A 21,000-nucleotide genomic window follows, 5' to 3' on the forward strand; every position below is an offset into this window, starting at 1 on the left:
CATCAAGTGAAACCAGAACAAGAACAAGAACAGCAACAGCAGAACGTAACCCCCTATCTACAGCGCCCCCTTCCCCCCATGCCCACTCGCGCTTCAAACCTTAGAGCTGATCCAGATCGCCGCCTTACACCCACCCCTAATCGCATTAAAGATAATCTCATACCCACCAGCGCCCTTCGCATCATGCTCCACCGCCGTATCCAAACTACCCCCACAACGTCAGCACCACCCTCACCCTCACCCTCACCCCACAACCAAGCTCAAAAAGGAAGAAAAGGGCACACTCACTGCTCCAACTCATCATCCCTAAACTCCCTAATCACATCCACCAACTCCTTCAACTCCCCCCTCTTCAGCAACTCGGGCTCCTCCCTCACCATCTCCAGCAGCGCCCTAATCTGGTCATTATAGTGCCCTCCAATCTCGGTCTCCACCGCCTCCGTACACGCCATCGCCGCCTTCTCGCCCAGCAGCGCCGTGCCGACGCCGAGCGCGTAGCCCGCCACGTTCCACAGCGGCCGCATGGCCGTGGGGCGGACGCGGTGCTTGGCGATGAGGCTGTTGAAGGTGTTGAGGTGGTGCACTTCCTGGTCCCACATGTGCCGGATCAAGGGCCGGAGGCGGGCGTCGTTCTTGAAGATTGCGTATTGGCCGGCGTAGATGAGGTTTGCGCCGAGTTCGCCGGCTTGGTTGACGCGGATCTGCGAGGAGGGGGGGGGGGGGGTTAGATTGGGGTTATTATTATGTGGGGTTATATAGATTGGACGAGGGGTTGGAGTTTGCTCCGCGGGGCCCCGGGGGGGGGGGGGTAATGATCGGTTTGCCCATATTTCCCAAAAGGGACTGATGGTATTAGGGTCTGTCCATGCTATAGGTCGCACAACGTATTGATTGGACCCTGCCACCATCAATGCCTTTTTAGGCCTTACAGCAGCTCCCCCGGGGAGTTTTACGTGGGGGGATTTGGGGGGGGGGGGGGGCAAAAGCAGAATACCATTGGCCCCATACGCTATGCATAATGGAACAAAACAAATACTCTTATTTTCCTGACGTTTGTGGACGCAACCAATATTGCATACCCATACAAAAAAATACGCCAAGCTGATTCTTTTTCGGTGTATGCAATAGTGGCCCAGTTCAAAAACGTCAGGAAGATATGAGTACATATAGATAGATAGTAGACGCCACACTTACAGCACTTTCCAAAAAGTCCCTTTCCTTCTGCGTCAACGGGCGAGCCGGCGGGTGCACCTTCTCCGCCGAGCTGGATGAGGCAGCAGAAGCACTACTGGCAAGTCCCCTCATAGAGACGTAAGGTGCTGCAGAGTACTGCACCCTAGTTGCGAGCCTCAGCTGCTTTGGGAGGGCAGTAGCAATAAACCTGTTGGCCATGGCTTGGTATACGTAAAGTACTGTATGTATTGTGCTTGCTTGCTTGCTTTAATGCTTGCTTGCTGGGGTTATATGTGCTTATATTGCTATTGATCGTCTTTAATTGTGCACCCCCCACACAGTTTTCCAAAAGAGTCAAGAGTGAATAGGCAGAAGCAGAAGCAGAGCGCGGCGAATCAATCTGAATAGGAAAGGGAAAGAGAAAAAAGGGTTGGGTTGGATTGGATTGCGGCGGCGGGGTGAGTGAGTGGTGACGCGACGTCATGCAAGCGCCGCTCAGTCATCAACCCTAAGCCCTAAAGTCTCACTTTCCGCCCAGGAGCATCAATCGCGCCCTGTCTGTCTGTCCTGTCCTGTCCTGTGGGCTGCTGCGTACTTGCTGCTCTTGCTGCTCTTGCTGATGTAAATTCTAATCCACAAGCATAAATATAAAAACCCCCCAACGCCCCCTCCCTTAGTTTTTTTCTTCTCCCTTTTTCCCTCCTTCCCTCCTTCTCTCTCAATCCCTCATTTCCTCTTCTTATTCTCCTCTTCTTCCCCGTAAAGTCTTCTACACAAACCCCCTTCACACCCCCGGAAATCCCTCCAGAAAATCAGCCAGAATGTCTCTCGACGACGAACTCCTCATGCTCGCAGGCGAAGACGACGAAGACACAAAGCTGTCCTCTCCCCCACGCCGAAAACGCTCCTCGCCACCCACATCCACGTCCCCCGCCAAAAAACGCACCCGCCCAACATCCTCAAAGAAACCACGCTCCAAAAAGATTAAAAAGACAGACTCTGACGACGACGGCGATGACGATGATGACGAGTAAGCTAGCCCCCCTATCTCGTGGATGCCCACTCCCAATGCTAATCCCATCACTCCCAAAAAAGCTCGTCAGCACTCTCAGAAGCACCCTCGTCAGACGAAGCCTCCTCGCAGAGCGATGCCGACGAAGCAATGGATCTCGCCTCGTCCTCATCGGAAGAGGAGGAGGAAAGTGTCCGCGATCTCTATCCGCTCGAGGGCAAATACAAAGACACGGCAGACATGCAGCGTCTCCTTGCCATGGAGGAGATTGCGCGCGAGGCTGAGCTTGCGGAGCGAGCGGCACAGATCGAGCGTGCACAGCAGGACAGGCATCTTCGGAATCTGCTCAAGAGCCGTACTGCCGCCAGCGAGGTTTCGGGCGGAGACGCGAGCACGAGAAGGAGCGCGCGCACAAAGAGCATGCCGAAGAAGAAGGAGGAGACTACGAAGCGCGGGAAGCTGGAGGAGCTGAAGAAGGCGAGAGAGGATAGGAGCACTAGGGCTGCGGGATCGGGCAAGACTGAAAGGGGGGATGACGACGGGCACAAGAGACGGAGCTTGGCGGATGAGGAGGATGACAAGACGGGCTTTGCGGAGGAGCTGTACGCTCCCCCAAAGAGGAGCGGGAGGTCCAGCTCCAGGATTTGAACAGGGCCCGGATCGGACGGTCGGGAATGGGGAAACTCTGTGACTATCCTGGGTTTGAGGAGGCTGTGCGAGGTTTGTATATTCCCTCCATGCTTTCTGATCTTATTATACTTGTACTAACAGGATATAGACTGCTTCGTTCGTGTATCCCTCTACGACCGTGAAAAGGACACCACTGCCTACAGAATCGGCCAGATCAAAGGCTTTGTCACTAGCAAACCCTACACTCTGCTAGACGGAAAGCGTCGTACAGACAAACATGTCCGCATCCAACACGGTCTCTCCGAGAAGTCCTTCCAAATGGATTTCCTCAGCGACTCTCCCATGACGGAATCCGAGTTCCAGCGCTTCAAGAAGCAGCTCGAATTCGACAAAGTGTCTCTCCCTACCCTCAGCTTCGTCGAAAAGAAGGCCCACGACATCCGCGTTCTCGACTCCCGCACATTCACTCCAGAGGAGATCAGCGAAATGATCAAAAAGCGCAACAAGGACAAGATTGACCCCGTCAAGATTGTCATGGCCCGCGCCAGACTAAAGCAGCAGCGCGAGATTGCCGTGACGAACGGTGACGAGACGGAGATCCTTCGTCTCGACAAGGAGCTGCAGGAACTCGAGGACTCTAAAGGCCGGCCACATGCCAGGGTCGACAGTCAGATGGACCGCCTTGCTCGCCTCAACGCCGAAAACCGGAAACGCAATATTGCGGAGCTCCGGAAGGCGGAGCTGGACGAGAAGCGTGCAGCCCGGAAAGCAGCCGAGGAGGCTGAACGCCTTGGGAAGATGAGCAATCCGTTCATGAGGGTCAAGACCAAGGCCAGGGTCATGCACAGCTCTGTCGAGGTCCGGAACGATAAGGCTGAAGGCGAGGGCTCCGCTTCTGGCACCAAGGATGAGTCCAATACGCCGAAAGGCGTGGGCTTGATTGGTAATGGCGCAAAGAAGGGACGCAGAATGGATGGTGTGGATGATGTTATTGCGTCCTTGGATTTTGGGATCGATATTGAGATCTGATCTGGTGAGTTTCTTGTAATAACTAGCGTTTTTTCTCTTCTTTTTCCTTTCTTTTCTGCGGGGGCGGGGTGGGTGTTGGTGTTTAGAGTTTCTGCTTTCTTGTTAGTTTTCTCTTCTTACAGGATGGCTCCCTTTTCTCTGTACCTTTTATTCTTTTCTTCTCTTTCCTTCATTCTGGGTTGTGTTGGGCGATTGTGGGCGTGTGTTCCTTTGACTATAAGATCATTTTCTTCTTCTTTTATTAGCTTCTTTTTTTCTTCATGGGAGTTGTTTTATCAATCGGGCTGGAAACGTGGTTATAAAGATAAAAACAAAAATAACGAGGTGTCATGTCATGTATAGAGAGATGCATGCATGCTAGGGTTTAATGAGATATTTATTTGGTCTATGGTTCAAGTACTGGGTGTTGTTGGCGGGCGGGCGGGCGGGTGCGAGATAGATGTGATTTGCTATGTAGGGAGATATCAAATGTTTTCAATCAAGATAGAGTTAGAACTAGACTTGTACATGGTTACAGTTGGATTCTGGATGCTTTCCGGTTCTTGAGGACAAATCGTCTTGTGATTGATTGCAATCTGTCAACCTGATCAACTTGACTACGTTTGCAATTGTCTATAGCCAACCCAGCAATCATACTCCTAGGGATCAATTAACACCACATACCCAAACCAATCCGACGCTAACTAATATCACATAAAATATCACTCGATCCGTGAATGCCAGCTAATATAATACATTCAAGCGCCAAGGATTACTGGACTCAATCATGGGTTGATACTCGTCCTACCACGCATGGAATATCACTCGGTCCCAGAGTTACACGTCTATACATGTGGTACTAGATCATCCATGCAACGACCTCACACTTGCACGTGTAGCCCCTTGCAGCAAATGTGGGCAATTTTTCGGGAGTTATGGATACCTGGCCTGCGTGTCCCGTATAAGGGTCATGGTCTGTAATGACACTTATGGGGTTGGTGATAGATCAAGGTTCGTTGATCATTGACAGGAGCGGGCAGAGAGTTGTAATCCTCACACTCAAGGGGGCTCGCCCTAGCGGGTGTGTTGCCGTATCTACTTTTCTCTCTCTTATCCTTCTTGCCTTTTAATAAATCATGTATATATTCGTGCCAACAGTTGGTGCAGTTGTGCGAAGCTTAGATTTCGAGTTGGAGTTTGGGTTGTGAATTGTGACTGTGAAGGGGAGAGTCAAGCTTCTGCTATGACAGGAAGGAAGGGAGGTAGAGGGACCAGGAAAGGCACCCATATCTGTATAGTCCAGTTTGAGGGTCTACATAGCTCTCTTCTCGTGGGTCTTGCTCCCACTGTCGCCGTAGCGAAATCCTGGTCTGATGCGTCTAAAACTGTTTGGAGGAGACCAGCATGCACAACGTACGGCACTAACTACCAGTGGCTTTCTACCATTGAATCCTCCAAATATCATTTCTGGTAGAATTAATGCGAAAGTGGGTTTTCCATGACCCGATAGTCCCATCGGCCTTCAAAGGAATATTTACAGTGAGCACGAACCAAGAAACCCACCTTTTTTAGTTCTGACTTCCGCAATTTTTCTACCGGAATGTGTACATGTATCTGCCATGTTAGAAAGAGCTAAGCAAGATAGACATTGGAGCTGCAAATTGGTACCTGAACACCTTATTATACGCTCTCCTATATGCGTACAGCGATATAGGAGATTTAGAACTAGGATTTCGTACTACTAATCCACTTAGTTCAACCGGCCGCTATCGCTCGCTTAATCTCCACGTTTTCCAGCCCCCCGGTCTTATTTTCACATTACAGCATATCCCTGGACTGATAATGGAAATCATTTCGGCGTTCATGGTTGTTACACATCAATTTACTATTAGCGTTGAACCCCGTGCACGGTGGACTAACAACGACGGACGAGTGATAATCAATGACCTTAGTTAGCCGTTGCCGTTACGTCATGGAATTTAAACAAAAGACATGTTCCTTGTTTGAAACAAAGGAGCTATGACATAAAGGACTCGCTTCGTGAGTGATGAAGAGTACTATGAGCTACCAGGTACAGATCACGCTACCGGTACGTAGGTACATGGGCTGCAGATCCGTCAATAGCAGCTCACCCTATCAACGTCTGCTGATGCCTATTACAACAACGAAAGCGTGAGCATCGATATCAACTATTTTCTCGGAAGTCCCAACCCCCTATTTCGATCTCTATCAAGATCAGGTCACATGAAGCCGGTCATCTCCTGCAGTCAGTGTGCTGGAAGCGAGCGCATCCACAAGGCCGGGGTGGGACTAGGGTAATCGGCATATATATCCCAACTCCTCCGCAGGTGGCTGCCCGCCGTATTAAAGTCGATGGGAACAGGCATATGCACCCCATCGCCCGCTACTGCTGCTGCCTGTTAAAATCAAGCCGCTGCTGCCATACAATCAAATCTCGGGACGGTCTAGAACATATGAGCGGCACATCAATTACAGTCACCGAGAAATGTTCGAAGAATCATCGCCTGCTACAAGTGCGGGTTGAATTGGGCTTAGATTGTATGAGAGACGAATGGTGGCCTAAGATCTCTCATATATGAATCGTCGTGATGGGCCACCTAAAGATTCTCAGGCCAGAGGATAACTCATTGCAGAAAGGGAAGGAAGGGTTCGGTGGGAGTTTCTGCAGAGGAAAGGGCCAGGCCACTACCGAAACTTTGAAACAGCAATATCAAGAGTACAGCTCTAAATAATGGATAACAATCCGTTGGTTCGAAAATCTTAACCATGGTAGTTATGATCCACAGAAATAGGGCACAACTCGGCTAATTCGGCAAGTAACATACCACCTGCTCAACCCGAAAAGGTTGATAACCCGCCGAACTATACCCGTATTTGAATGCACCGGGAGGAAGAATCTGGACGGCTTATTGCATAGGGGGAGCCCTAAACCTTTTCAACTCAAGGGCTAAATGCGAACAATTAACTATTTCTTCCACGAATTCTGACATATATTCACTTTATAATAATAATAAATGGGCTGCATTGTTGCTTCGCTGAGACAAGGCGTAATAACAATTCAGACAGGACAACAAAACAAGGAAACACATAACACGGGTACCAGACCCTTCAGCACATTCCCGAAGCAAAGGCTGACATCTAGATATTTCCTATTGCGATATTTTATGCGCAATATGGTTGAGGTGAATTACCACTTCACTTAACCCGATCACGGTAGGGTTAAACTTCAATGAGATAAGAAAAATATCATGACACGCCTCCCGCTAAAAACAGACCAAAAGAAAATGAGAATTTTAACAAGATAAAGCAAGGGGAAAAAAATCAATTGTTGTCTTCCACTCCTGTCTCGAAAACCTCTGTTATTGCGTGGATTTGGTACTCGTACTCGTCGACGCTGCATAGTGCTTTTCAAGCTCTGCCATCGCCACACGGGCATGGACGACATTTGAGTCATCTACCCAATCACACACGGAAAACCGTTCAATGGCATTTTCATTTGAAAATTCCTGGACGAAATCATCCATACTCAGGGAGGAGCAATCAAACGCAGGAACTGGTTCACCGCTTGTGTGGGCCGAGCGTTGAATCTCGAGCTGCTGGCGGCCGCAATCAACAATTTTTCGGCGTTTAGATGCATTGCTCATCGCTCGGTCGAAGAAAGGGACACATTTCTGAGTTGTTGGAGGTGGTGGAAGAGGGGATGATGGTGGTGGTGAGGGAGAGGAAGAGAAATATGATTGGGAGGGTGTTTGTGGAGCAGAACCTAGGCCTGGTCGATTTATTTGAGAGTTTGGATCTACCGCTAAAGACCTGGAATCATTGCTGCCCGTCATCGTATTGAGTTGATTTTATGATTGCTCGATTGTGCTAAAATACAGCAAATATTGATGGCTTCGATAGGCGTCCTGGAAGGGCTTGTTGAATGATATTCGTCTGGTTTGAAAAGGTATGGTAGTGGATGGTTATATTGTGATAAAGTACCAGTCAGGCTAATTTAGTATCGAATGGAAGTCTCTTGGATATAGGCAGGTATGATCTCTTGTTTTCTCACCAACACAACCGTCCTAGTGCTGCTGTTATATAATTTAGAAATGCCCTACAAATTCTTTGGGGAGACTTAATAACTAGGGCCAATAATAAGGATGGGAATACGCAGGGTTGCTTCTCTTCGTCTAATGCAGGAGTACTAAGCTCCTGCGGATGAACTCAATTCATCTCCGCTATAGCGGCTTGGACCGGGGCTCAAGGTCTAAAGAGGGCAGGAATTTGTTCCGAAAGGATAAGGAGGAGACAGATTCATGGAAGAACCTCCGTCAGAACGGCTGCGGGGGGAGTTTGCGATCAAAGCGTAAAAAATAAAGTCCCTCATTCCTGGGGAAGCAGTATGTATCAACAACGTCTGGTAGTATAACTGAAAATTACGAAAGATAAAAAGGGTTATCATGGCGCGCTCCCGCAGGAACGAGTAGTCGACACATATCATTCATCTCATGTAGGGAAAGAGAGTAAAATGAGAAAGCGAAGTACTACACTGTGCACTGTGCACTTTTCTTTTCTTCAATAGGGTAGGTGGGTTTGCTGAGCTTCTGGACAGGGGATGGGGCTGTTTTGAGGGAAGCGACCCAGCAGGCTGGGTGTACCGCTGTGGTGGGCTGGCTTCTATTATAGTGGAGTACTAGTGTGTGGAGCTCCCCGAGTGCATGCATGTGGACTTGCCTTAGTGGAATAGGCAGCGGGAAAAGCGGGGATATGGGAACCACCCAAAGTGACCCGGCAGTCTGGAATCGACTTCTGTTTCCCATCAATCGATGCATCCCATGCGCGGTACCCGGCAACATCCAAATTCGGCCTTGGAGCCCGACAGTTAACAGACTGCTGGGTCGCCCAGCCAAAACCAACAGACTGGATTTCTTAGACGTGGGGGTTTCGAACACTAGCTGTGTTGTCAAAAAATTCACAACCCGTTGGTCCACCGCCCAGAGCTTCCCCGACTTAGATTTTGTTCGGTATACATTATCCTTCATACCTTACAAAAAAAAATTTTTTTTTTTGGCTTCTAAATTGCTGCAGAGATGAGTATCTCATACCCAAGAACCTGGTACGGAGTAAGTTCCGAATTGGAGGGGAAAGGCTGAGTCTTGCACTGTGGGTATGTCTTCTTTAGTCTCCACCAACTTCTTTGACTTCTAGCCCCCCTTTCGATTCCTGGGTTTATGCGCCTAGGCATTTATTTAAAACGATCTCAACTACTCGTATTTCTCTGACGTTTGTGGACGCGACTGATATTGCATGCCATACAAAAATACGCCAAGCTCATGATTTTGGGTGTATGCAATAATGGCCCAGTTCAAAAACGTCAGAGAAATACTAGTACACTACATTGCATTACATGTATGTGATCCATGGTTCCAATATCTGAGGAACGTGAGGACCGTGAGGAGCAAGATATGGTCAAAAACTAATCTTGTTTGTGCACACCAAATATGATATGATAACGCTTGCAATTTTTCGGGAGTTTCGAGAAGAATACACTATACATATGAACACCACAATTGCATGTATCAGGACCAAACGCTATTTGCTTTTTCCTCCAGTGGGAATTACCGAACGCCCCAACGGAGCCCTAAGAAACCTGTTTACTATACAATCCACTTGAATATAGTATACATAATAAATTAAGAAACACAGGTCAAACAACGAGTGGAGCATGTTGGATCGGTGGTTATGGCGTGCTGATCTCTGGGTTAAATCTGGTAATCCATACCGTCTTGAAGTTGATGTGCGCACAGAATTGTGCTGATTACGCAGCAGCCCGTCTATGTTCACAAGGGATAGGTATTCCCAATGGCTAAATGGTTTTATACTACAGAACACGGCCATCTCGTCATAAGTCCAGTATCTATTAGAATCTCGATCGTCTGCTTTATGCCGCCTTTCGTCCGTAACCTGGCCCCGGATTGAGTTTGAAATACTGTTTGAGTATTGGCGGATTCGAGTCAGTGCACCAGTAAAGACTAGAGGGGAAGGTCTCTGATACCGTGGGCCCCACAGTTTCTCATTCTAATACCCAATTAGTTCAGTCTGGTCAGCAGTGTCACCATCGTCAGTCACCCTGTGGGGGTTCTGCTGCGCTATGCGGAAAACTACGGAAGGGAGGGGATTATTGATGCTGTTAATTTACTATATATGGAAGTTCTCGGCGCTTCTCTGTGAGGACCTGTGCCGTTCTTAGTGGAACAACGCCCAAGGCCTGATCCGCAACGCCGGTAAATTAAACCCTGGTATGTTCTCATAGCCCTCTCTCTTCCCCGGGGGTACGGTAACAACAGTCGAATGATGCAACGCCAAAAAAAGGAAACAAAAAAAAAGGAAAATCATAACAAGCTAACAGATATACGAACTCTCTTTGAAGAAATAAACGTTTTTAAATTCACGAACACTAGAATGTCTAAGGAGAAATGATAATATAGTTGGGCCTTATCATTGTGGGCATGTATTTGAGGTACCATCTCGACATCAAAACTGCTTGCATTTTGAATGTCTCGGGGTTTAAACGTATTAGTGACCACGTGCGGACAAACCAGTCCTGCGATTTACCAAGAGTAACCGACCATTGATCTATGGTCGAATACTTGACACTATGAATCATCACGAGGATCTCCACCAACTTTGGTTCAGCGGAAGTGTTGGGAAAACGATTTCAGTTTTAGCGGTTGGCCTTGACCACTTTTCAGTTACCGGGCCTTTGGGAATTGCACGGATAAAATATCCGATACAAACCCGAGAGCTGTTTATAATTCTAGTAATTTCTGGAGAGTTAGTTCCAGGCCACTGGCTGAAAGAAGACAGAAAACAGTCTCAGAGAACAAGTTGGCATGATACTCTCATAACCTCTACCGCTAAGACATTACCACGTTGTCATGTGGCGTTCCTGTTACAATTTTGGGCATTTATCTGTGAAGTACTTAGTTTCTTGAGCTCTTCCCAATTTTAGAAGGTCACTTTAATGACGGCTTTATTCTGCATGGAATTGTGTTGTACTTGACAGGAATCATGTTCAGAAATTCGCTCTCAGGCTCAATACAGACTTACAGCGATAGGAATGATCTATGGAAAAAACAGTTATATGGTGCACAGATATTTCGCCATACAATTTCACCCCCCTGTTTTTCCATAGATCATCCCGGTCGCTGTACACGATGCTGATATTGGTAACGCCAGGAAGAGTTACATCAGGATAATCGATCCAATAATCTTTACTCCGGGTCGAGATCTTCCTTGGACACATGATTGGGTCTGTGTATCTACTTGCGTTGACACACGGAACTAAAGCAGCAAGGTAGAGAAGCCCGATTTATCTATGCATTCTCCCCTACATATATATTAGGATCGGTGTATGACTTACTTAACCCCCGAAACACTCACAGACCCCAGATCCCGTATTCCGTTAGTCGCTACCAAACGGCCGGTATCTTAATGATTGCTTTTAGAGTAAAAATGTTACAGAGAAGGGATTATTCGCCAGGCTTAAACAGGGAAATAAACAAGCAATGATTCGAACCGGCTGTACTTCCCTAACATTTCTTTATCTTAAAAGTGGGATCAGAACACCGACACTGTTACCGGCTAAAGTCAAACGTCTGCGCCGGTTGGCATCTACCCTTGCAAACATCAATACGGCGATATTACATACATGTTGAATAACCTGCACGGTTATAAGCAATAAAACAAGGCCCATCGGCCTCTAGAATGTCCGACGTATTCTTTGAACGCAAAACGGAACAAATCATAATCTCTAAGTACAATATTAGCTAAATATCTGACCGGCAAGCTTTATAGTATCACTTTCATCCATAATACTATTATCTACAATCCGTTCCGCCGTCTCTTCAAAATCTGCATACGTATATATATACCGCGCGAGGCTGGCTAGTCGCCGTGACTACTCAGTCGCCGTTTTTTCCTTGGCAATCCTCAATACAGAAAGATGATTAAGGAATTGGGATTTAACTACTCCTCTTAGTTTTGGGAAACTACATGTAACTTTATTTGTTTATCGCCAAGAAAAAACGGCGACTGGCCGGCCTTGCGCGGTATCTAAATCTTATGAATTTTGATAGAGATGTGTTAGGATCGGATCGCCTTGATATTCACCAAGCTCCCTATTGCCTTGCTTTAGTTCTGATACTCTACAGAAGCGCTAAACAAAAATATACTGACTAGAGAAGTTCGAGTTTAGCAACCAAAAGGAGGGGTAGTACTGCTATCGTATCACAATCTCTTAAATGATCTAGTTACCGTTAGAGCTTGAGGCGTCAATAGACCTTAATGCTCGGCAACTTATGCTTACATGACCCCTTGTTTTTCAAGGTCACACAGCACGACCCGTGCTTGCAATTGTAACGGTGGTGGGAGCACAACTACAATTCATTGGTAGGTCGGAGGTCGGGGTTAGACGTCTGGTATGCTTACGTACACTTGAGGTATAGTGCGATGCATTTATGTAATCGCTGCTCTGCAGGGGATTGGACACAAATGCTTGTTCTACAACACGTGGGTGGTCAGACTAACTTAACCACAGCCGTTAGAAAATCACGCTATCAAAATCTTGCCTGGCCTTATCCGGCTGGTGTTGAGTAAACAAGCTCAGCTATGACAGGACAGATTTAAAGTTGAATTATTATTGTTCGGAAGTCAAAGTAACTTATTAGTTAGGTACATATGTATACACGGCCCTATAATTTTCATCTACCAGACTCAACGGTGAGACATGAATCAAAAAAGATTTTCAGGAGTGTTTTCTACGTGGAAACTTGCAGCTATTGTAAGAACCAGGAGAACAAGCCTGTTATTCAAGAAGTGTTAACCTGGGGTTGAGAGAGCCTACTCGGATTGTACGGAAGACCTCTCGGACCTCACAGTAGATATTTCATGGGGCGAATGTGAAGAAGCCTGCTCGGATTGTACGGAAGTCCTCTCGGATCTCACAGTAGATATTTCATGTGGCGAATATAATTCGCAATTGTACTCTACCCACATCCGCGGTGAAGTCCACAATTGAACATATCATACTACTCTATTACATTACTTCCGGATTGATTGGCTCGAGGCCAGCACGCGTTATGGTTACCTGGCCAAGATTCATGGCTTGAGGCGCCAACTGTCAATAACGAGTTTTTTTCGCTTAGAAACTTGAAATGGAATATATTGCTCGGGACATGCATCTCGAGTGCACCAATCCTGGAAAACGAATAATTTATGCAAGGCTAGTGAATTTCATAATACCGTTTAGGTAACTAATCTCCTAGTTTCTGCGGATTAATTGGACAGACCTCTCGAGTTGAAGCTGACACCCGAATCCCAGGGTCTCGAGCCATACCGTTCCATGGTGGCAGAGAAATTTAAGAGTGATCTTCTGTGATCCGGGATCAAAATAACCGTGATAATAGGGGGGCGTGGTGTCTCTAACAGGCGCCTGTCTTGCCAATCAGGGCCCGTGTCGCCAGTGTTACAAATAGGCCAGAGCCGACAGGAAACCCTCGGTTCAGCATGCATGGTCGTATGAGATCACCCATGTAGCTAACACTAAAGCCCATAAAACACATACATTCGCACCTCGTTATGTCGTTAGCGTATTCTGGAAGCCAAACCCCTACGAGATAGCAAATATACGAGACAGCAAATAGTTTTTGGTGGAGAAGGGCAGTACCTATCCCGCTAATTCGTACGAGACAGCAAGAGATCCGAGATATCGAATTACGAGATAGCGAGGTGCGACTGTAACTATGGAAGCGCCTATACTTGAATATCTACTTAGGCAAAAGTGATCTCCGCTGATTTAAAAATTTCGCGACTGGATTTCTGCATATTCCAGTTCTTGTACATATTTCCCTGGAAAAAATCAGGGTACCACACGCCTTGTCCCGTACATATATAGATATGTGGTTAGTATATTGCCTGGGTAAAGGTTTACCAGGGTTCAACTACAATGGCTCTTTTTTTTTTGGCCTTATGTAGGTGTTTATTATACTCTTAAACTTCTCTACTGGTAACATTGGCACTGAGCTTAGCGAAGCGTGAGCGGACAGTTTGTTTTTACCCTAGATGACGGAAGGAGCCTGCCTGATCTGGAATTCCAGCTAATTCAACCACCATCGGTTCACGTTTCAAGGCAAGTCTTCAGGCAGAACGTACTGATATAACATTAGGCAATAAATTAAATACTCACTCACGCTGCCAAGTTTATCATACCGGCCTAACTAGGGGAGTATTAAAAGGATCCTAGAACACGATTGTGGAGATGGGTATGATCGGTTCCAGAACCAGCCATAGGTCTGCTTTATTATCACTCGAAATAAGTTAAGGTCGACGAGTGATTAATTATGACTTTATCATGAACTCTAGACAAGTCAATGCACTTAAGTCCACGAGAACTCTCCATAACAATCGCGGGTGAGCAATCGGAAGATTAAGTTTGGCCGCTAAGTCTACAATCAACCGACGCAAGTCTAGATATAGGTCTATCTAGCTGCATATACCACAAAATCTCAGTTTATTCGGACGGTTGCCAAGAGCACGGCTTTGCAGAGGAGCTGAAAAATATCACCCTTAAAGGAAGAGATCAGAGCCTTTTACAATAGGACAAAAGCCAACACCGCTCTTCGCAACCGTCCGAACGAACTGAGATTTTGCGGTACCCTGGAAGGATGGAGTTTGGGCCTCTGAAAGCCCGGCCGCCGACCAAAGCTGCATTTTGCTGAATCTTCCCACAAGGTTATCTGAACCGTGCCGCTGTAGGAATCGGCTTTAGAAGGTTCAAGATATATATCAGGATGAGGTGATATCGTATGATCCTTGTTCCTTTTTCTGATCTTTCTGTTGTCTAGTTGTAGCCTGGTGGGTGCAGTGGTTCGTGATGATTAGATGCAGAATTCAAAAGAAAATCATAGACATAGTCGTATTCTACGTTAGGATACGGCTGGGCAGGGTCCCTTTCTGTGACTAAAGATTGCAACAAAGCTTAGTTCGCCTGATACATCAATTCATGCTATACAGAGTGTCGAAGCTGTGTTCCTCTCTGTCGCTACTTCCAAGATACGTATACGTACGTACTTTCTCCGGTCGATTTATGAACTTAGACAATATGATTCGACACGAATATTAATTAATGCCAACAAGGATTTTTAGCGAAGAAAACGAGCATTTCGGGAGACGGAGAAAATGGAAGATATGCTGTTATGTCTCCAATTCTCCACAGTCAATAGGCGGTGTTTGACATACGGCCATTATTTCGCATACGGGCCCAAACATACGCACCCAAGATTATTTCGCGTAGGGCCATAATTCCCATTAAAAGCCGGAAAATCTAGTAGGTACTCATTGCATGCACGCATGTTATCCAATCGGAATCGTTCTTCTGCCCCCCCCCCCCCCCCGGCCCCCAGGCGAATATGTAGTTATATTTCTGCGTCATTAATAAGTAGATTTGAATATTGAGATCTTTTAATACTCCTTCCGGGCATCTACGACATCTTAAATAATATATTAAGGTAGAGGACCCCTTTGTTTCCACACCTGCGTTGACGATCCCCTAAGCTGTCACCGAAGTAAGGCTTTGCTAATAAATTATTTGATTCCCTTATCACTTATTGGAACTAAATCAATCATCTACTCAGATTTACTGTGGATTTTAGCCCCACGAAAGGGTCAGCAATTGACAACTTATGGGATACCGGTATATCTGTGTCTGATCACTAATCATATTACGACCGAGTCTCAGGTGACGCTCAACACACGGGGAAGGTTCCAAGTAAAAGAAAAGAAGGCAATTGCAGGTGGCTGCAGGCAACTGGTCACCTTTTTCTTGCACACCATTTTCTGCCGTTTTTCGTCATTGGGCATAATTATCTGTGGTGCTGGAAAAATACAGGCTGGGTTGGACAGGCCAATTCCCCGCAATAATCAGGGGTAGCAGTTATTGATGGAACTCTGGAGATGCTGGATCAAGTTTCGAAAGTCATTTTCGCCCATTGAGGGCGTGTCCACTAGGATAATTCTGCACTTTCTTATTGTCCTGCATCGCTCCGTACACAAAAACTGGGTTTGTTACGGACGATTGGGTGTGGCGGCTATTTGTGCATCAACATAGGACTTGATCATGAGAGCATCCAGCTTCATTTTTGAGTTGACTAGACATGGCATAGGAACTTGACGCACTTAGGTTAACAATATCCTCGGTTCTTGGTTGACCCCCACTTTCAGCATTCAGCCCTGACCTGATCAGTAATCCAAGAAAATAGTAGCGAGTGATAGAACATGACACAACGACTTTTGGGACAATCAATGAGATATTAATGAGAAGAATTCTTGGGTTAGCGTTAAGCACAGATAGGGTCTCGTGATAAGAACACATATTTCCTTCTAGTTATAATTAATCGTGTCCTTTAGAGACCTACCAGGTTTATTCCAGATATTTGACGCCATGGCCTTGATGGTGTAATCAATATGGTACTATTCGCCGCGGGAATGACTTCCCGCCGCCATATTTGGGTCTTAACCCGTTTTCATATAAGTTCTCTAGTCTAAGCCAGCTCGCGAACCATTTTGCTTGACTTCGAGAAGTACCCGGAAACAGCTACCAACTTGGAACCAAGCTTACTCGGAGAAACATTCTGGGCCTTGTACCTCGTTCTCAGGCCTATTTATCCTCTGGCTTTGAGGATATATTGATTTAATCGGCCTTTGACAGGACAATTTTTTTTTTTTCATGGAGATGACATCAGGGAAGTTATATGTACCACAAGTGTCAAACGCAGCGAAGCGTCTTTCGCTAATTTTCTACTCAATAGTCTTGGTGATGATTCAGTTCATGGAGCGTCAACCACGCCGGCATTGAGTCGGTGCCATGCAGACACACGGCCCCGGCTTTTGGAACACCGATGGACCTGCGTGTCACCACGAAATGATTTATATCTGGTAGATCATTTCTCACAGGTGTGGTGTCAACAGGTATGGTACCACAAACACCAAACTCCTTAGGGCTTCTCGCTAATTCGGTTTCAAAGGGCTCGGATCAGGAGCCAGTCATTGACCCATGGTCACAAAACAGCCCATACAAGATCCAAAAATCTATGGACCAAAAAGCCCAGGCCCGGGGCGGAAAGCGGGATACATATGAATCAAAAACATAAAACAACAGCTATAGCTGCACGCACCTCACCCCCTGATATGTGTATGTACTTTAACATGACACAGATGCATAACGCGGTAAAGAGTCAGCAATGGGCAAATGGTTTTGTACAGCCAGAATCAAACCGATTGCTAACTAGCAGTCACCAGATACATTGAAGTGCGATTAAGGCGGGAGGACAATCACGGGCCTGCATGAAACGTGGAAAGGGCCACAAACAACCCGCGCAAGCACGACCGAAGCCCTATAATGGTCCCAGGTTAGGGGGATGTAGTTTCACATTGCCCTACAGTGATAGAAAAATGCTGAGATGGCATAGATGCCCTAAGGGCGCATAAATTATAGAGCCATTTATCACCCATACTTGTCAATCGCGCACGTACGTGCATGCACCGCCAGCCAAGCCTAGGTCTAACTACCAGCTGCGGTACGTATTTACCAAAACCCTCTGGAACTTCAAACAGCAAACCCTCAACTAAGGTTTTGTCCCTTTTAAATTTCCAATTTCCAATTGGACCGGACCGGTTTGAAATAGGACCCGGTGTTAATATTGAGTTTGCTATCATTGACACTTTAACTCCGTCAACCAGCGGCCGTTTTACCCGCCGGCACCGAGAAGAGAAGTTCTACTCCTTTTAAACTATGAGACCAAGGAAGATCCAGAAAACTAAATATCAACGGCGAAGCCCGAGAATAAGCCGACCCCGAACTGCGGCGGTAGGCCGCGCAGGCTTGACACAGGGCAAAGCTCCCTCGTCCACTAGTGTGCACACTCCGAGCTATCGAATTTCTGGTTACCGGTCAAAAAAGAGAGATTCGGTCATTAGAATCTTTCAGCGCGTCCTATTTTGTTGAGCCTTGGTTTCCATGTCTGACTGTCCGTAATACGGGCTGTCTCCGGGTGTGGCCTTGACTATACCCTCCGGATGATTACATTCAAGCGGGCATGGACGAAATAGATATTTACAAGGTACTATATCATATTATATCCAATTGAGCCTTCGTTCTCTTCTTTATCCACCGCTATTTTGATGGGTTAAATTATCGAGTGATATTTCATGTCTCGACTCTCAACCCTTCATCACATTTAAAATGGGGCATATTTGATTAGGTGGATCTTTCAGAAAAACCCATATTTTAATATTCAGCGAGCCCAGCCGGTACTTCTGATCGATCACCCTGCCTGAAACCACGAACGATGGCCGTAGAAATCATCTCATCGGTCAATAATTAAAGTGAATGTACCCAGGGGTGCCGGAAAGTGATGCAACGACTCAATTTACTACTCACGATTTCAACCACATGCAACCCAACTTTGACTTTAACGAAGCAGCGATATATAGTATATAAAGTAAAGAGAGTATGAAGAATTCATCAATCACATCAAAATGAAAGAAATTACATGTAAGGTGGTTGCGAATTCACTAAGACCTCACCCTATATTTCCAAGCCGTTGCATCACTTTTGGGTACCCCTGGGTACAAACAGTATCAATCACTTTAATTTTTTCTCATTTATTATGATCTCATTAGGCAATCTTAATCTGGCTCATCGTAGAGCCATAACACAAACTAAGTAGTTTCGAGTCACTGGAAATGCACCGGAAAACCATTATTAATTAAGCATCAGTTGGGTTTGGGCTTAGGTGTAGGCTTCCCTCTCTGGTGTGTACTATATAGCTAAAACTAGTGGGAATCAATAGATACATCCTTGGAGCCACTTAATAATAACTATTCATGGAGGGAGCGATGATAGAATAATAGAATAACCCTACTGGGCTATCTGATGTTGAGGATTTATGGGGGAGACGTAGATTCTACGCCATTTAAAGTGTTTGAGGAAATTTCTAGAACAAAATTTTGAAAGGTGTGATTAAACTTGTGATAAAGGTCGGCTAATGGAAACTCTTAATTTCTACTAGAGTATGGCCGACATGAATTGCATTGACCCTCCAATAGTACAGCAATATTGTGGTGATATTCAACCCGCATTATATCATCATTTCCTTTGAGTTATAATTAGACATATCTCAAACCTCTTTCTATGGAATCTCATAGTAAAATCCGTAGCTAGCACCGTTATTTTTAATTTCTCAACTATACAAAGCCACGTCCACCAAAACCACCGTCCTACTCGGCACCAACAGCCCCCCTAAAACTTCAAACGTCTCTTCAAAAACTCCACCATCGTCGCCAGTATACCCTCAAATACCTCACCCTCAAACGGATCAAAATGGCCGCCATGATACAGCTCAAACTCCTTCGGCTGCCTCGCCTTCTCAAACATTCCCAGCTCCACGTCTGGCACCGTTATCATGTCATTGTCCGCTTGGAACATCAACCACGGCGTCGGCGCCACAGCCTCGACATAGCCCGATGGGTCGTACGTCTGCAGATTGAATATGCTCTGTAGTGTATGTCTGTTCTCCCAGTTTGGCGCCACGGTGGCCTTCAACCTCAGAAGAAGCGAATTCGCATCTGCGAACGGTAGGAACGCTGGTTCGTCCCGGCTAGGGCTAGTGATTCGGCCGTACGTAGGCTCCTCGCCCCTGGCGCGGGCTTCGCGGTCGTCCATGAGGGTCTTGTCTAGCCCGGCTCTGGCATCACGGAGGACCATGCGGTTGAGTAGGCGGACACTAGACAGCATGGGCGAGAGGGTGATGAGGGCCTTGACTCTTCTATCTACTGCGGCGACTCTAACGCCGTGGCTTCCGGAGAGACTATAGCCCCAGATGGCGATCTTGGTGGGGTCGACTTCGGGGAGACTCATGACATAGGATATGGCCTCGTGCGTGTCTTTGGCTTGGTTATGGGCATCAACCTCAAAGCGCGGGGTGCCGTCGCTGGATCCCAAGCTTCGGTGGTCGTAGACAAGTGAGGCAAGACCGATTTCTTGGAAGCGTTCGGCGAGGGTGTCGAGGTACATTTCTTTCACCATGGACCACTGGCATGGGGGTACACCGCTTAGTTTGGTTACATGGCTAGGAGAAATTGGGGTCTTCATACGCCGTGTGTGATGATTATTGCAGGCGTCTTTTTGTCTTTTGTTCCCGCTGGATAGAACCAGCCACGGAGAGTCAAGCCATCGAGGGTCTTGAACTCGATATCGCGTCTTTCAGCACATTTACCCATTTTTTCAACGTAAAGGCTTCAATTGAGGTGGATGGAACTGGTTTATAGAGAACCTAAGGTATGTTCCACTTCTGGTGTGAGATTTCCACTCCTTTATATACCTCTCCAACTCTCTCCAGCGTCAAATCATGACACGACGACACCATGCCACAATCCCTCCCATCAATTGCCTCGGCAGTTATACGTGCGTTAATGAGGGGGAGGTTTAGAATCTGCTTCTTGATACCTTGTCTTGCCTTGGAGAATTGATCATCATGGATAAACCTGGCGTGTTCGGGGGTCTCACGATATGTAGAATTACCCCACACCAAAGCTTCTCGCTTCAGCTGCAGCCCTATCGATAGGAAATAAAATTGGCGGTTGTGGCTAGCTTCGGCAGCTGGTCCGATCGTTGAAATAGTAAGCTGACAAACAGACTTTCGGATATATCGCCTGTTGTTCCCCAATCGAGGCCTAATCGCTGTTCCTGATGACGCTTTTCGGCTGCCTTTCGGAACCTTTCAACTGCAAACCAAGAAGATAACGTCTACTTTGGGGTTATTCATCTATTGCCTTATTCCTCATTCTCGCCTACATGCAATAAGCTTCAAGGGTCCCCTGTGACTATGCCATGTCAAGCGAATAGTACATGCGACACTAAACCTCATCTGGAAGTGATAACTGCTGATATAACATGCTCTGCTTTTGAATACGGTACTTGAGTTCCTGCTATACGGAAGAACTCAATTCCGAGGATAATATGTGCTTTGAAAGGATGTATCATTCAAATATTACTCAAACTAAAAGGACGTGTATTAGAAGAACTGGCGCATATATACTCAAGACTTGATCAATTG

The 21,000-nt window shown here is 46.5% G+C and overlaps 3 protein-coding genes across 3 annotated transcripts; 1 reads left to right on the forward strand and 2 right to left on the reverse strand.

Annotated features, from left to right (window-relative positions):
• Positions 1–93: 93 nt before the first annotated feature.
• Positions 94–1,392, reverse strand: LAJ45_08008 (uncharacterized protein; the record flags this gene model as incomplete). The annotated part of the gene is made up of 3 exons (XM_046117562.1): positions 94–205; positions 289–701; positions 1,195–1,392. 3 exons carry the CDS (start codon positions 1,390–1,392, stop codon positions 94–96), a joined length of 723 nt encoding a protein of 240 aa, XP_045969211.1.
• Positions 1,393–1,994: 602 nt separating this feature from the next.
• LAJ45_08009 (uncharacterized protein) lies at positions 1,995–3,844 on the forward strand (the record flags this gene model as incomplete). Its single annotated transcript, XM_046117563.1, has 4 exons — positions 1,995–2,203; positions 2,269–2,787; positions 2,838–2,905; positions 2,964–3,844. 4 exons carry the CDS (start codon positions 1,995–1,997, stop codon positions 3,842–3,844), a joined length of 1,677 nt encoding a protein of 558 aa, XP_045969212.1.
• A 15,340-nt stretch (positions 3,845–19,184) lies between these two features.
• On the reverse strand, positions 19,185–20,164 carry LAJ45_08010 (uncharacterized protein; the record flags this gene model as incomplete). Its single annotated transcript, XM_046117564.1, has 2 exons — positions 19,185–19,976; positions 20,039–20,164. 2 exons carry the CDS (start codon positions 20,162–20,164, stop codon positions 19,185–19,187), a joined length of 918 nt encoding a protein of 305 aa, XP_045969213.1.
• Positions 20,165–21,000: the final 836 nt, after the last annotated feature.

The sequence above is a fragment of the Morchella importuna genome (genome assembly GCF_003444635.1).
Source record: "Morchella importuna strain M04M26 chromosome Unknown Morimp01GS027, whole genome shotgun sequence".
NCBI lineage: Eukaryota > Fungi > Ascomycota > Pezizomycetes > Pezizales > Morchellaceae > Morchella > Morchella importuna.